The sequence below is a fragment of the Monodelphis domestica genome, chromosome 3 (genome assembly GCF_027887165.1).
Source record: "Monodelphis domestica isolate mMonDom1 chromosome 3, mMonDom1.pri, whole genome shotgun sequence".
Taxonomy (NCBI): Eukaryota; Metazoa; Chordata; class Mammalia; order Didelphimorphia; family Didelphidae; genus Monodelphis; species Monodelphis domestica.
This window is the reverse complement of record NC_077229.1, coordinates 96,073,717-96,089,718: the sequence shown is the minus strand read 5'-3', so window position 1 is coordinate 96,089,718 and position 16,002 is coordinate 96,073,717. Positions and strand designations below refer to the sequence as shown.

At 39.5% G+C, this 16,002-nt stretch overlaps 1 protein-coding gene across 1 annotated transcript; it reads right to left on the bottom strand.

The window, feature by feature from the left end:
• Positions 1 to 495: 495 nt before the first annotated feature.
• On the bottom strand, positions 496 to 7,451 carry SYCE2 (synaptonemal complex central element protein 2). Its single transcript, XM_007489130.3, has 4 exons — positions 7,230 to 7,451; positions 5,055 to 5,173; positions 1,351 to 1,561; positions 496 to 823 (listed from the first exon to the last, which is right to left on the bottom strand). Exons 1-4 carry the CDS (start codon positions 7,410 to 7,412, stop codon positions 629 to 631), a joined length of 708 nt encoding a protein of 235 aa, XP_007489192.1. The 5' UTR covers positions 7,413 to 7,451; the 3' UTR covers positions 496 to 628.
• Positions 7,452 to 16,002: the final 8,551 nt, after the last annotated feature.

Here is a 16,002-nt window from a genome sequence, read left to right as displayed (position 1 = left end):
ATATGATTTGCATAACTGCACATGCATAGCCTTTATCAAATTACTTGTTTTCTTAATGAAGGGGGAGGGAAGGGAGGGAGGGACTTTGGAACTCAAAATTTTAAGAAATCAATGTTAAAAATTATCTTTATATATAATTGGAAAAAAGAACAAAAATACCTTTAAACCCTTATTTTCTTAGAATTGGCACACCAATTCTAAGGCAGAAGAGCAGCAAAGGCTAGACAAGTAGGGTTAAATCACTTGACCTGGGCCACACAGCTAAGAAGTGGCTGAGGCCAAATTTGAACCCAGGACCTTGTCTCTAGGCCTGACTCTTTATCTACTGAGTCACTTAGCTGTCCCAAAAAATTTTTTTAAAAAGAAAAAAGAAAGAAAGAAACCATTTACCCCAGAGTATCCTTGCATACAAGAATTTAACCTACCTTTTTATGTTAATTTTAACAACCATTTGATTTTGTACTTTCTGGTATAAGCTGTTTAAAGAGCAAATCATTTTCAAGTAGAACAGCACATGTGAAGAATGTTTATTATTGTAATGTGTGCAACATTTAATTTTATCTTAGCTTTGTTCTCATGCTCATTGACTTACAACTCTTTTCTCAGGTGGTCTTTTCCTGGGATACTATCATATTTCAGGCTGCACACACAAGTCTTTGTATACAGTTTCCACAGTGTGGCAGACTTGTTTGAGCTCAGTTTCTAAATTATTGATCTTCTCCATCTTTTCTGAGAACTCTTGCAGCTTCTCTTGAATGAGCTTGTTATGATGATCATAAATTTGATACATCCTTTCTTCCAACTTCTCAACCAAATCTGACACCTTTGAAGGCAAAAGATAAATATTCTTCAGGAATTAAACAGGAATAGAAATAAAGTGTTTATTCTAAACAGGCCCTTTCTGTGTTTTTCTGTAATGCTTTCCCCTTAGAGATGGTAAAAATGCTACTCTCTGCTCTTAGAATAATGAAGTAGGGAAAAAAAAAGCGATTTTTTTAATCTAAAATTTCAAAAAGGATCAGACCCTAAAACAAAGAATAAGCATTCTCTAAATGTTCAGACTTCCCTGGATTTCACTCACGTTCACAGTGATGCTTAGCCTGGAGAGTGTGGGCTACTGCAGCTAAAGCTCAAATAGTAAGAAGAAGAAATCTGGGACTAAATGTTACCACTAGTTCTTTTATGGAGAGGTAATAATTCTGGTTTTGGCCTAAGAGAAAGAACACCTTCTTCCTTAAAGAAAACTGTAGCAACTGGCCCTGCCTGACGAACTGTTGTGCTTTTACTGTAGTCCAAGCAGTTTCTCAAAAGTCTGACACTTCTGGCTAGTTATTACTTAAGGTTTTCTACCTTCATCTTGAGGCTGTCTCTGAAGTTGCTCATGAGCGTGTGGTCCTTCTGCCTGCTTTCATTGATGCTGTCAATCAGCTGCTGGGCCCTTTTTTGTAAAGTTTCGATGCTGGCATCCAGAGCTACAAAGAAACTTGATGTCTTCCCATCCAAGGTTTCTGTGTGGCTGTCTGCATTGGAGACTGACAGTGAAGGGCTAGAAAATCTATGCCTGGATGACAGAAGGGAAAGAGCAGAATGCATGTTTAAGGGGGGTTGCATGAAGCATATCTCAAGAAAGGGAAGCCAGCATGGTGTGGTGGAAAGAGCAGAAAGCCAGAATTTAGGAGATCTAGGTTTAAGTCTTCTGTGCTCCACTATATGACCTAGAGTGACTCAATTCACCTCATAAGACCTCTATTTCTTCATCTTATAGTTGAAGCAATTGGACCCTTCCAATTTTGTCATTATGTGACAATGACACTGGGCACAAATCTGGGGATGGGAAAGAATTAAATGAAACCTCTCAAGTTCTAGGGATTTTGCCCTATCCCCATCCTTCCCCTCTGGACCTTCTTTTCTTTCTTAGGCTTTGAAATGAAAGAAAATAAGATTTGTTCTTTCCCCTTGGGTTACCAATATAAATCCTTCTCAGGCTGCTTATAGCCAAAAACCACTCCTACATGAGGAGAGATATCTCATGATGGAATCATTCCTTTGACTCAAAGCAAATGGAAGATGATTGGATTAATCCAGCGAATTCAAATTTATACATAAAACAAAAGACCAAATCAGATGTTCCCAGAAATCATGTTTATTTGACTAGCCTCTCCCATGGGGATCTATTCTTTTATATTTAATTTTTCTTAATACTAAGGCAGCTGCATATTAATCAGGATGCTAATTAATCACAAGCCTCTCTATGCCTGCATTCGCCAATTAAGCTTAATAAAGAAAATGAATCCTCTCCTCCATTTCCTTAGTGGATTTTGTTGAGGTGGCATGGATAAAGTCCAGGGAAGAAAGCCCACATGCAAAGGGCTTTACATTGACATCCTTGTGTGTGTAAGGCTGTGAGCTGAGGCTCAATCAATCGCTGCTGCATTAATATATTCTAGTCTGTCCTCAGGATCTCCTTCAATCCCTAATGCTGTTGGAAGGATTAGGACATCCAGTTCCACAGCCTTGCCTGTGCTGGCATTCCGCCTGTGGTAACAGTGGCGGGAACAGGCCTCAGTAAACCAAGCCATCTGTTAAGGTAAAGTTGTGATTGGCTGGAGTGGAAGCCAGAGAAGCCTGCTGTGATTAGCTTTGTCGCTTTTCACAGAAATACAAGTAAACAATACACATGCCACTTACGAACACCACAGGCAGCAACCCTCAAGAGACGTGGCCAGTTAATCAAACATTCGAGGAGGAACAAGACAAAATCTTCAGCTCCAGGCATAATGATGTTCCTCTGAAACACTTCCAGAAGGGGGGTGGGGGATAGAGCCAAGGCATGAGAACATAGCTTTCCCCATAAAATAAATGTACTAACTACTTAATTATTCTGCTAAGCATTTGATAACTAGGTCTATCTACTCTTATATACTCTATTGGGGGTTGTAATGTCTAAAAAAACCTCATTGCCTTTTTAAAGGTGAACTGGGTTTAAACTCAAATTCAGAACATTTCAGAGGTAGAGGGGACATTAAAGATTATCAAGAGATGCAGTGTGGTATTCATGGAAAGAGTACTGGCCTAGAATCATATAACCTGAGATCAAGTCCTAGCTCTGTCACTAATTCCAGTGGCCTTCCACATATCATTTAACTTTGTCATAGGATTATAGCTCTATTGCTATAATGGCCCTTAGAAGTTGCCTGGGCCAACCCCTTCCCCCACCCCAAATTTTATAGATGAGGAAATTGAGGTTCATGAAAGGTAGGTGACTTGGCTAAGGTCCATGGGAGAACAGAAATTTGAACACAAGTCTTATGAGTCTAAATTCAGTGCTTTTTGCAATGGACCATGATAAATTTGAACCTAGCTCCTTATAAAAATACAGAGTGTCAAAAATGGACAGACTGTCCCAGAATTCTTTCCTTTGGTAAACCCAAAGGCATTCCAAATTGCTCTCTTTCTCCAGTTCTGTTCTGAATTTAGTAATGTTTAAAATAACAGAGTTGGAGCTGGTACAAAACCTGTTTCTTTCATATGCCCCTTTCTCTCTACTACAACCTACTCTAATTCTGGCCATCAGCACTTCTTGCCTTTATTAATTCTTCTTTTTGCTGTAGGCTCTCCCTTCTCTCAATCCATTCTTCACACTACAGCCTGAGTAATTTTCTTAGTACATTATTACAATGGTGTTGCTCCTCTATTAACAAACTTTCCTTGTACTCCTCATTTCCTACCAAATAAACTATAAAATCCAAATCCTGATATTCAAGGGCCTCCATAATCTGGCTCCAAGTCACTATTCCAGGTTTATCTCAAACAATTTCACTTCAGGAAGTCTACCTTCCAACCGAACCAACTAGTCTTCATTCCTTGTTCATGTATAGTCCTTTCCCATCTTACACCTTAAGCTGTACCTCATTTCTATTTGTTGAAATCCCTCTCTTTCTTCGAGGCCTAACTCAGCTCTTACATCCTTATGAATCCTTCCATTTCAGCTCCCTCAAAGTGGAAAGGATCTCTTTTCTCATAGATTCCCCTGAAGTATCCCTTTGCACTTAGCTCATTCTTCTTGATATCTTAATGTGCCTTTGTTCTTTTTATACTGTAAACTTCTTGAGAAAAGAGTAATTTTCTATCTTTGTATCATCACTTAACAAGGGATCATAGAACTAGAGCTAGAACTCAGAGGTCATCTAGTCCAACCTATTGATTTTACAGATAAGGAAACCCAGTTCCTAGCAGTGTCTGATACTGATAAGGTTCCCTAACCTAACATCACACAGACAGAAAGTGAGAGCACTAGGATTTGAATCTTATGATTTGAAATCCAGTACTCTTTCCATTGCTCCATGATGTCTCAAAACTTTTTTCCAAATTCAGTGACTTAAGAACATAAGTGGGACTAGAACACAGGCTTTCTGACTTCTATCTTAGAGCTCATTCTACCACTCCACTCATTACCTTCTCTTTTCCTTAAGTTCTTTTCTTTTTTTAATAATTTTTATTTTTCAAGTAATAAGTTTTAAAAAATTAATCTGTCCCTCCCACCTTAAAAAAAATTCTTAGTATAGATCTACAGAGTCCAGCAAAACAAATTCACATATTAGCTATGGGCAAAAATTCATGTTCTTATCTGCATTTTAAGTTAGTCATCTCTGTCAGGAAGTGAGTGCCATGTTTCATCTTTATTCATTTGGACTCGTTTGTCATGATGATGATCGGTATTTTAAAGTCTTTCAAACTTGTTTTTCTCTATAATGTTGCCATCATTTTAAATTTTAAAAAAGTTTTCTAATTAAGAACTTCATAGTTATTTTCGTAATTTTTCAGTTACTTTAACAATGACTCCTCATTTTGTAGTAGGTTATCACTCAATCCTCACACAATTCTTGCCCTTTATTTGGCCTGCTGCGGACATTTCTTGGGAACACATAACACTAAGCATGATTTAGTACTGGACTCTGCCCAGGGGCCTCCTTACAGAGGCTGGGGCCTGAGAAGGACCTGCATTACCACAGATCTCTGTGCAGAATTAAAGGAAGTCGCCAGAAACATCTTACCTTCCCTGTACATCATTGGGTGAGCTGCTTCTTTCCAATTCAGAGAAGATAGAAGGGCCTGCTTGATCCTGATTCTGATCCTGTTCCTTATTTTTGAGGTCCTGTTCAGACATGACAGTCTATAAAAATGCAAAACAGAAATCTCAATGAAGGAAAGATCTGAGAGTTATCATTTGGTATCTTTCTGCTAATATCTATTATTTACGTAATTAATATTTTCCTAGCATTAAGGGATACAGATGGTGCCCCTACCTTGCTCCCCTGATCAGACCATTCCAAGGAATAGGGGGAAAATATTTAATTACTGCTTTTTGGGGGATTTTCTGTCAGTTACTTGCTTTGCATGGTAGAGAGGAAGCAGGGCTAGTTTCAGTGTGTTTGGGGGAGGTGGGGAGGCCCAGTTCCTTTCTCACACCAGTCAGGAACAGATGTCCTAAATTTAAGATGGGGTCCAGAAACATTTCTGTTTGAACCCAACTTGTGAGTTGAAAGTTTTAAGTCTGGGGCTCTACTGAGGTTAGCTGTGTAGAAATGGGGTTGCTGTTTTCCCAGATTCCAGTTAGGAGGCTGTGATTATTGGTTTTGGGAGAGGGGCATTACAGCGCATCTTGGCTTTAGGGCAAAGTCAGGGCTTTTTTTACCAAATGTCCAAACTGAGTTTGGGAGTATTAGCTTTTGAAAGGAAGAGAATTCTAGATCCTCTGGCTCTAGGGTGGGAACTTTTGGCTTTGGAGGTGGGAGCTATAGGTCACCTGTCTCTGAGGCAGAGCTGAGGCTCTCTGGTTTTTTGTGAGGATAATAGTTTCTGGGCCCCTGGCTCTGGCTGAAGGTGTCAACTTTCTGAGGAATGAAAGTTCTGTACTGTAGATTTGGGGAAATAAAGATTTTTTGGACCCCAGGTTCTTGGGATGAAGCTTGTTAGCTTTTGGCAGAGAAAGAGTGTGTCTGAGGGTTTGGGGTCTCTTGGTTCTAGAATGGGGTGATCAGATTTCCAGGAAGATGAGGGTTCTTTGGGTCCAAGTTGGTCAATTTTTGGTGGGAAAGGATTTCTGTGCCTTAGGCTCTATGGCCTAAGGAACTAGCCAATGAAGATCAGTGTTTTGGGTCAGGTTATTATTGGTTTTTGATGGGGTGGAAGGTTAGACATGGATGAAGATTTCTAATCTTTAGAAGAAGTAATGAGGATTTTGAGCCCCATTTTTAGACTGGGACCATCATCTTTTGGGGGAATTGAGACTTTCATGTCCTTTGACTCTGGGATGGGGGCTGTTAGCTTTTAGAAAGATCAAAATTTCTGCTCCAGATAGCTAGATGGCTCAATGGATTGAGAGCCAGGTCTAGAGACAGAAGGTCCTAGGTTGAAATCTGGCTTTAGACACTTCCCAGGTGTGTGAGCCAGGGGAAGTCATTTAACCCTAATTGCCTAGCCCTTACCGATCTTCTGCCTTCGAACCAATAAAAATATTGATTTTAAGACAGAAAGTTATGGTTAAAAAAAAATGTAGGCTCCTCTAGGTCCAGGGTAAGATTATCAGATTGGGGGAGAAATAAGGCTTTCAATACCTAGTTCTTGGGCTGTTAGTTTCAGGAGGGGCCTTTTGTGAGGGTTGGAAATATATAGCTAGGTACAAGGTCCAGCATTTTGGGGCCCTGATTCTGGGACTGAAGCAACTATTTTGAGAAAAAAGGTTTCTGGGACCCCAATTCTAACGATGATGCTATCACTTTTATTTAAGAGAGAAGTCCTTCCCTGGCTTCCAGCTATTAACTTTTAATGGATAATAAATGGTTCATTGGAGATCCCCACCCCCATATCTAAAGCCTAGGTTGTCCACTTTTGGGGGTTCCTTCCCTTCCCACCTAGAGTTGAAGCTATCAGATTTCAAACCAATGAGGACTTCATGTCCTTCCTTATCTGTTTTGGGAGTTGAGGGTTTCAGGTCCTCCCTCCCCCTTTGCTAATAACAAGGGCTTCAGGGTCTCCCTTCAATTTTTGAGGATAAGAGTTTCAGGTCCTTCTACCCCCCTCCCAAGGCTAGCTGTCAGCTTTTGGTGGGATGAGGGTTTCGAGTCCTCTGGCCTGTGCTGCTTTCTTGTCACACACCCAAAGGCCTCCCTCCGTCAGTCAGGTCAGTCTGTCCGCCTGTCAATCCTTCAGCTAGGTCGGGCTCCTACCCCTAAAGGCTTCTTGGCTAATGGGCCACCCCGTGGGGTGGGTGGCGGGGGTCGCGCCCCAGGCCCCGGAGACGAAGCTGCAGGACTGGATTCCAGGCTGAGGGTTGAGCACGTAGAACTCTCGAGGCCGCCGCCTCGGGCCTTCCCGCCTTCCAGCGCAGCTAAATGCGCATGTGTCTCCATTCGCGCCGCCTTGCCGCATCTGCCTAGGTACCCCTCACTCCCCACTTCCTGTTTAGTGTGGCACGCGCCAAAGCTCCCCCATCCCCCACCTTTACTGCGGCGCGCGCCTCTTTGCTCCTCCGCGCCGCCGCACTCCACGGCACCCGCTCCCCCACCTGCCTCCCTTTCGGTGGCGCGCGTTTCTGCCCCTCCTCTCAACCTCCGGCGCCAAGACACCTCGCACACATCTCTAGTGTGGCTCCCTCCTCGGACCTCCGGAGTTACGTCCCGTGAGAGTAGAGCTGCCTTTCCTGAGTGTGATATCACCCACCTTGTGAATACTAGCGTGCAAAATGTTTTTCAAAAATATTTTTACCCCTATATTCCGGGCCTTTCCACTAGCCCCCCAAAAGGGCAACGAAGCCAGTGTCCTTGAGCAAGTCACTCCTCTGGACCTCAGTTTCCTCCTCTGTAAAAATGGGTGGGGGTTGGGGGTTGGGGAAATGGGGTGTAAATTAGGCGATCATCAGTACACTATAAGATGGAAGACATGACTGTTTCTGGTTTTCTCTTTGCATCCCTGGCACCTTGCAGCACATTAAACATAATTAGAGAGTTATAAAAGTTTTTGTTAAATTGGGAAGGGGACAGCTGAGAATTCTATAAAAAATGAATGAATTAATATTTGTAAAGTGCTTAGTTCAGTGCCTGACACGTGGTAGTCGCTTTATGATAGACCACTAGGTGGCGGCATAGTGCACAGAGCACTGGAGTCAGAAATCCAACTTCAAATTAATGATTTTCAGAGCTTTAATAGTTCTACCCTGTCCCTGGGCAAGTGTCCCCAACTGCAAATCTGGGGTAATAATACCCTCCTACCTCCAAAAGTTGTTGTGAGGATAGAATAAAATACCGTTTGTAAAGCTCCTGTCACACAGCAGGCACTTTATAGAGGCTAGCTTTTATTATGATCTCCTTATCAAGTCAGCAAGCTCTAAACACCTACTATGTGCAGCACATACACAAAGATCGATGAGATCTAGATCCTGCTTTCTAGGAATGTGCTTTACCCACCTTCCCACATTCACTCTCACACCAGATAAAAGGTCCTAAGAGAGCAGAAACTATTTCATTTATAAAATTATATCTCCAGAGTCTACATTGCTCTGGCACAATTAGTCCTTAACAAATATCAGATGACTGATAAGAGCTTCCAGAGGTGATGAGGTTCCGGACTGGAATGACCCTGCCTAGGAAGGCAGCCTCCACTCAGACTCATGGGTTGTAAAGAGATTAGCACTTGCTGCCACAAGGGAGCAAGGACCCTGGTCACAGTTTTAAAGGGTAAAAGGGTGATTGGCATTACTCAGTGTCTGGAGCACAAGCCTGGAGAGTATTAAACACATCTCTCCTTACTTAGATCATACCACCTTGGAAGAACTGAAATCAGAGACATCCTCAATATCAGCTCTGAAGGTAGCTACACAAAGAACCTGAAACTTAAAACAGTGCTCTCTTCACCACAATTACCCAATTTTAGCAGTTTTTTTAATGTCTTTTTTTAAAATTTTATTTAATTGATTAATTAAGAAAAATTTTCAGCAGCAGCTGGGTAGTTCAGTAGATTGAAAGTCAGGCCTAAAGACAGGAGGTTCTAGGTTCAAATTTGGCCTCAGACACTTCCTAGCTGTGTGACCCTAGGCAAGTCACTTAACCCCCCATTGCCTAGCCCTTACCACTCTTCTGCCTTGGATCCAATACACAGTATTGACTCCAAGACAGAAGGTAAGGGCTTAAAAAAAAAGAAAAGAAAGAAAAGAAAAATTTTCCATTGTTACATGATTCATGTTCTTTCCCTCCCCTCCTCCCACCCCCTTCCCATAGCCAATGCTCAATTCCACTGGGTTTTTCATGTTTTAACAGTTTTTTAAATGAAAGGGAAAGGAAAAAGGTAGGAAAATAGCAAATAATAAAGAAACTCAATATAGAAAGTTATTTTGGTGACAGGGAAAATTCCAACTAAGAAGAAGACAACCAAGTCAATACTGCTGCAGTCAAAGCCTCCAAGAAAATTACTTTCAAACTTGAAAAGAATTAAGGAATAGGAGATAGATGTTTGCAATGTTGCAGAGATAAAACAATAAAACTTGAACTGATATGCTGTTAGTGGAACTGGGAAGTGGTTCAACCATTCCAGATTTCAATTTGGAATAATATAAGAAGAATGATTAAACAGTGCAAAGTAAAGTCTTTGACCCTGCAGTAATATAACTAGATACTTATCACAAAGGATAAAAAAGTCCAATATATACCAAAGTGTTCACAGAAGCTCTCTTTGTGGTAGGAATGAATTAGAAAGAAAATGGATACCCATCAACTAGAGAATATTTTTCTTTTTAAAAAATTTATGGCATATGAAGGTAATGCATATTATTATACAGTAAAAATAATACATATAAAGAATCTGAGAATTTTTGGAAGACTTGTATGAACTGACAAAATAACAGAACCAAGAATGTATACAATGAATTGTTGTTCAGTCATGTCTAATTCTCTGCTTGGATGAGGGGAATGAGGGAAAGAGAAAAGCCAAAAATTATGCCAAGGTTTCAAGCCTACATGAGTACAAGAGTGATGTGCACAACCAAAATAAGGAAGTTAGAGGAAGGGGAAAGTTTGAGGGGGAAGATGTGTCTAGTTTTTCATACATTGAGTTTAAGGTCCTGGTTGTAAATCCAGAAGACAGCTTGCAACCATCACATTTCCTGAGCCAGGAAATCTAAGACTGGAGCCCTGGGAAGAGATTGGGGGTGGATAGACAGGTTTGAGAGTCATCTGCATAAAGGATCCATCCATCACCATTCAGTTCTCATTGTGGGCATCTGCATTTTGAAGACTGATGTAGAATATCTTTCTGAGCCTCTGGCAGTGTGTCCCTTAGGGGTTGGCATAGAGTTGGATGTTGGCTGCATTTGGGCAGCATGGCAGCCAGAGATAACGTCGAAGAGCCAAAGAGCAGGCAGATAGTGTAGCCTGTGGGTGTAACAGAGGTACTACTGCAGGTGGCAGGTTGCCAGGGCTACATGCTGGGGGGCCTGGTAGAACTTATCATTCCTTCTGAAAAGAAGGGAAACCAAACACTAGACAGGGAGACAGCTGAGCCAACATTCACTCCATGCAGGAGTGAATAAGGAGCTCTGTGCTACCTTAGGCTGGTGGGAAACTATCCACAATCTCAAAGGGTGGGTGCCTAGCTTGGAGAAGGGATTGTCTGGAAATCTAAAAAACAAAGGCACATTGAGAAGGCAGGAGCTATTCTTATATATATATATATATATATATATATATATATATATATTTCATTTTTTTCGAATTACTTGTAAAAATAACTTTTAACAATAATTTTAGACTTTGTGTTCCGAATTCTCCCTTCCTTGCCTCTCTCCTTATTGAGAAGATAATCAGTTTGGTATAGATTATACATATTCAATCATGCAAAACATACTTCCATATTAATCATGTTGTGAAAGAAAACATGGACCCCCCAAAAAAGTAGTATAGGCTTCAATATACATTCAGACTTCACAGTTCTTTTCTCCAGTGGTGGATAGCATTTTTCATCATAAATCCTTAGGAATTGTCTTAAATCTTTGTATTCCTGAGAAAAGCTAAGTCATTCATAGTTGATCATCCTACAATATTATTTCTGTGTACTGTACTCTCTTGGTTCTGTTCATTTCACTTTGCATCAGTTTACATAAGTCTTTCCAGGTTTTTCTGAAATAACCTGCTTATCATTTCTTATAGCACAATAGTATTCCATCACAATCATATACCACAACTTGTGTAGCCATTCCACAGTTGAGGGAAATTCCTCTCAATTTCTAATTCTTTACTACCACAAAAAGAACTGCTATAAATATTTTTATACATATAAATTCTTTTCCTTTTATCTCTTGGGGCACAGATCTAGTAGTAGTATTTCTGGGTCAAAGAGCATGAGTTTTTTTGATTTGCATTTTTCCAATTGATAATGATTTAAATTATTTTTTCATATGACTACAGATAGTTTTGATTTCTTATAAAAACTGCCTGTTCATATCTTTTGGCCATTTATAAATTGGGAAATCAATCTTATTCTTATAAATTTGACTCAGTTCTCTCTCTATATTTGAGAAATTAAGCTTTTATGAGAGAAACTTGCTGTAAAATTCCCTGTCTACATGGCTTTCTGCATTGGTTTTGGTTGGGCAAAACTTTTTAAATTTGATGTGATCAAAATTATTCATTTTGCATCTTGTGATTCTCTTTTTTGGTCATAAAATTTTCCCTTACCCATAGGACTGACAGGTAAACTATTCCATGTTCCCCAGCTTGATTTTAGTATCACCCTTTATGTCTAAATCATAAACCCACTTTGACCTTATTCTATTTGAGGTGAAATGTTGGTCTACACCAAATTTCTGCCAAATTGCTTTCTAGTTTTCCCAGAAGTTTTTGTCAAATAGTGAGTTCTTTTCCCCAAAGCCTGGATCTTTGGATTTATCAAACACTAAATTACTATGGTCACTGCCAACTGCTTATTGTATATAATCTATTCAGAAACAGAAATAATCTATTCCACCAATCCACCACTCCATCTCTTAGCCATTACCAGATTGTTTTGATGATTACCACCTTGTAATGCTGTTTAAGACCTGGTGCAGCTAGATGCCTTCCTTCACATATATTTTTTATCGATTCCCTTTATATTCTTGGCCCTTTGTTCTTGCAGATGAATTTTGATATTTTTTTAGCTCTAGAAAATAAATTTTAGTCATTTGGTATGGCATTGAATACATAAATTAGTTTAAGTAGAATCACCATTTTATTGTATTGATTGGTCTACCCATGAGCAACTAAAATTTTTCCATTTGTTCAGATCTAACTTTATTTGTATGAAAAGTATTTTGTAACTGTGTTCAAATGGTTTCTAGCTTTCTCTTGGCAGGTAGACTCCCAAGTATTTTGCATTTTCTATGGTTATTTTAAATGGAATTTCTCTTGCTGTTGGACTTTGTTGGTAGGAGCTATTCTTAAAATTCTAGAAACATTTCTCAGATTTATAGAGAACTAAGTCAAATGTATAAAAATACAAGCTATTCCCCCAATTGACAAATGGTCAAATGATATGAACAAGCAATTTTTAGATGAAGAAATCAAAGCTATCAATAATCATATGAAACAACATTCTAAATTTTGATTAGAGAAGCAAAAATTAAAACAATGCTGAGATACCACCTCACACCTATCACATTGGCCAATATGATAGTAAAGGAAATGATAAATGTTGGAGGGAATGTGGCAAAATTGGGACACACATTTTTAGTTCATTAAATTCTCCAAAGGTTGCATACAAGTTGTAACCAGTTTGATGGAGTCAATCTGTCATCATCTATGTGACAATTAACAAAGGCAAAAAGGAACAAAAGGCTGTTTAAGCAACATGTGACCTCGATGGATCTGGTGACAAACCCAGCATCCTTAAGGACCCACAGAAATGGGTTTGTCCAAGTTGTTTATGAACTTCTATAATGGTATTTTCTCCAGTTCAGTCACAGGGCAGTACAAATAAAGGCAATGTAACAGAACATACAGCTAATGGCCAAAACACAGTAGCTGAAAATGACATAGTGTAACAAAATATTATAGATTAGATTGATTTATGAACTTAAAAACAAAAATAAATCTTAAAACAAACCATTAGCAAATACAATAAGCATGACAAGATGTGAGCAATGAATTAAAGAGTCCTTTTCTCCAATTTCGATAACTGCATTACAGAGACTTCTTCACTAGTTAGAGGGGAACACACTGAAACAGTTAACATCAATAAGGCAATGGAGTCTGAAAGAGCTTTAAATTCACCTCCAGACTCATTAAGGTTCTTTCTCCTCCTGAGTATCATCATCCATCTAGATTCCTTTGGTCACACTTCTGGGGCTCCCCATACAGAGGCAGATTTCTGCACTGAGCATAGTGTGGACGAACCCTGTATTGGATGTGTTGCAGAGACTGGTTAGAATCTCGCTTCTACATCTTGAGATTATTCAAACTAATAGCAAGGACAAGTACACCCAGAAACAGCAGCAAGAAAAGACATCCTAAAACTGTGAGCTGCAGGAGCTTGGTAATGCACTACTCTTTCATAGAGTGGGCCATGCTTTTTATATAAGTCTTGAGATCCCCCCCCCAAAACTCTTCTCCAGCTTCTTCTCAAGGTCACTCAAGAGTTATTTTCTAGTTTTTCAACATGAGCTTTTAGTTCAACTAACAAATTATCATTTTATTTTTTTCTGAGGAAGAATAGGTAGAATGCCAGGTCTCCTATCAGTATAAGTACAGCTAGGAACAGTGCTATATAGTACCATTGTGAAATATTCTGTTGGATAATAAGCCATTTTAGATAGACAAGAAACAGCATCAGTATCATATTTAATTGTTAATTTTGTTTGCAGTTCTGCCTTCTGTCAGTAGATGGTACTGTTTAACATAAAGGATCAACAGCTGTAACAATTAACTGCTAGAAATTTGACTTAGGGATAGTTTCAATAAAAAAGTAGGGGAAATGATCAGAAGTTTAAAAGGATTAGTCAAATTCCTAGCTGGCTCACCAATTAAATGTAAGGATTAAATGAGTAGTTTTGACAAAATAAGAGAGCAGCTTTTAATAACTTAAGTTTTAATGAGAATATAGTAGAGCTGTAAATTAATATTATCCCTTTAAGCCAGAGAAAAGAAAACTTCTAGCAGCTTTTAACAATTAACAATTTAGTTTTATTAAAATAGAGATAGTAAAAGAATATAGTAAAATGAACACAGTAAAGAAGAGAAATATAGGCGTAGCTGCCTGCAGTCACAAATTAATATATTCATGGGTAGACACCTGATAAGGAGAATGGAAACTGTGGGAAAATGGGTAAAGAAGAGAGAGATAGATAGATAGAGTGACAAAGGAGTTAAAAAATGTGGGCTCCATTGTGCTTGCTCCTCTGATGGTATTGAGAGAGTGCTGCCCATGTTCCAAAACTTGTATTGAAGAATCCAGGAATGTGGAGTGGGAGGTAGCCAATAAACATGTGACATGGAATAGGATTTAACATTGACTCAACTGACAACCATCTGATCATTGAGGAGGAAGTTAATCAAACATGTGACTTGGTATGGAATGTGATATAACAAGGAATTATTTAGTACCCTGTGGCAACTAACGTCCTGCCCAGGAATTCTTTTCACCTTTGGACTGAAGATTTGGAAATAAAATAATCAAGAAATAGTATGATCATGAGTCTGGTACATGAGCACACGTTACAATATCAATACATCAATAATACTTTCAAGATGATAATACACCTGAGATGCTTCAATAGGAAAGAAGTAGAGAAAGAAATTTTCCTAGTACCCAACTAGATACCCTATAACTGCCGTTAGAGAAAGTCCAGCTGATCACACTTCAGCTCAACTCGCCAGGCAGAATATATATATAAAATCTCCCAACCAACAACTAACAATAACCAACCAACAACTAATCACCAACCCATACCACCACCAACAAACTCCCAGTGACCAACTACCAACCCACCTCCCAACCCAAAAAAGGTCAAAGAGCCAAACCCCTCTCAGTCTTCCTGCTGGCCTTTTATATCCCCTTCTTTTTTTTTTTTTAAACCCTTACCTTCTGTCTTGGAGTCAATACTGTGTATTGGCTCCAAGGCAGAAGAGTGGTAAGGGCTAGGCAATGGGGGTCAAGTGACTTGCCCAGGGTCACACAGCTAGGAAGTGTCTGAGGCCATATTTGAACCTAGGACCTCCCATCTCTAGGCCTGGCTCTCAATCCACTGAGCTACCCAGCTGCCCCCTTATATCCCCTTCTTATCTCACTTCCTGTCTCTCTGGTTTCTATTTCCTTTCACTGTGGGCTGGTATATCTTTACACAGCTCTATGGTAATAGGACCTCCAAGTCCCCAGTTAAATTAGAGAAAGGGATTAAGAATTCCCTTTTACACATTGTTGGTGGAGTTGTGAACTGATCCAACAATTCTGGAGAGCAAATTTGGAACTACGTGCAAAGGGCTATAAAACTATGCATACCCTTTGATCTTGTAACACCACTACTGGGTTTATATCCCAAGAAAATGATCAAAAAGGGGAAAAGACCTACTTGAGCCAAAATAGTTATAGCAGCTCTTTTTGTGGTGACAAAGAATTAGAAATTGAAGGATTATCCATCATATGGGGAATAGCTGAACAAATCGTGGTACATGTTGGGGTGGAATACTATTGTGTTATAAGAAATGATAAGCAAGATGATTTCAGAAAAGCTAGAAAGATCTGTAGGAACTGATGCAGAGTGAAATAAACAGAACCAGGAGAATACTGTACATAGTAATAGCAATATTGTACAATGATCAGTTGTGAAAACCAAGCTACTCTTAGCAATGCAATGAACTAGGGCAAGTCTGAAGGACTTATGCCCAGGAATGCTATCCACCTGCAGAGAAAGAACTATTAGTCAGACAGATGGGGATCAAAGCATACCATCTTTCACATCAGTGTATTTATGGTTTTATT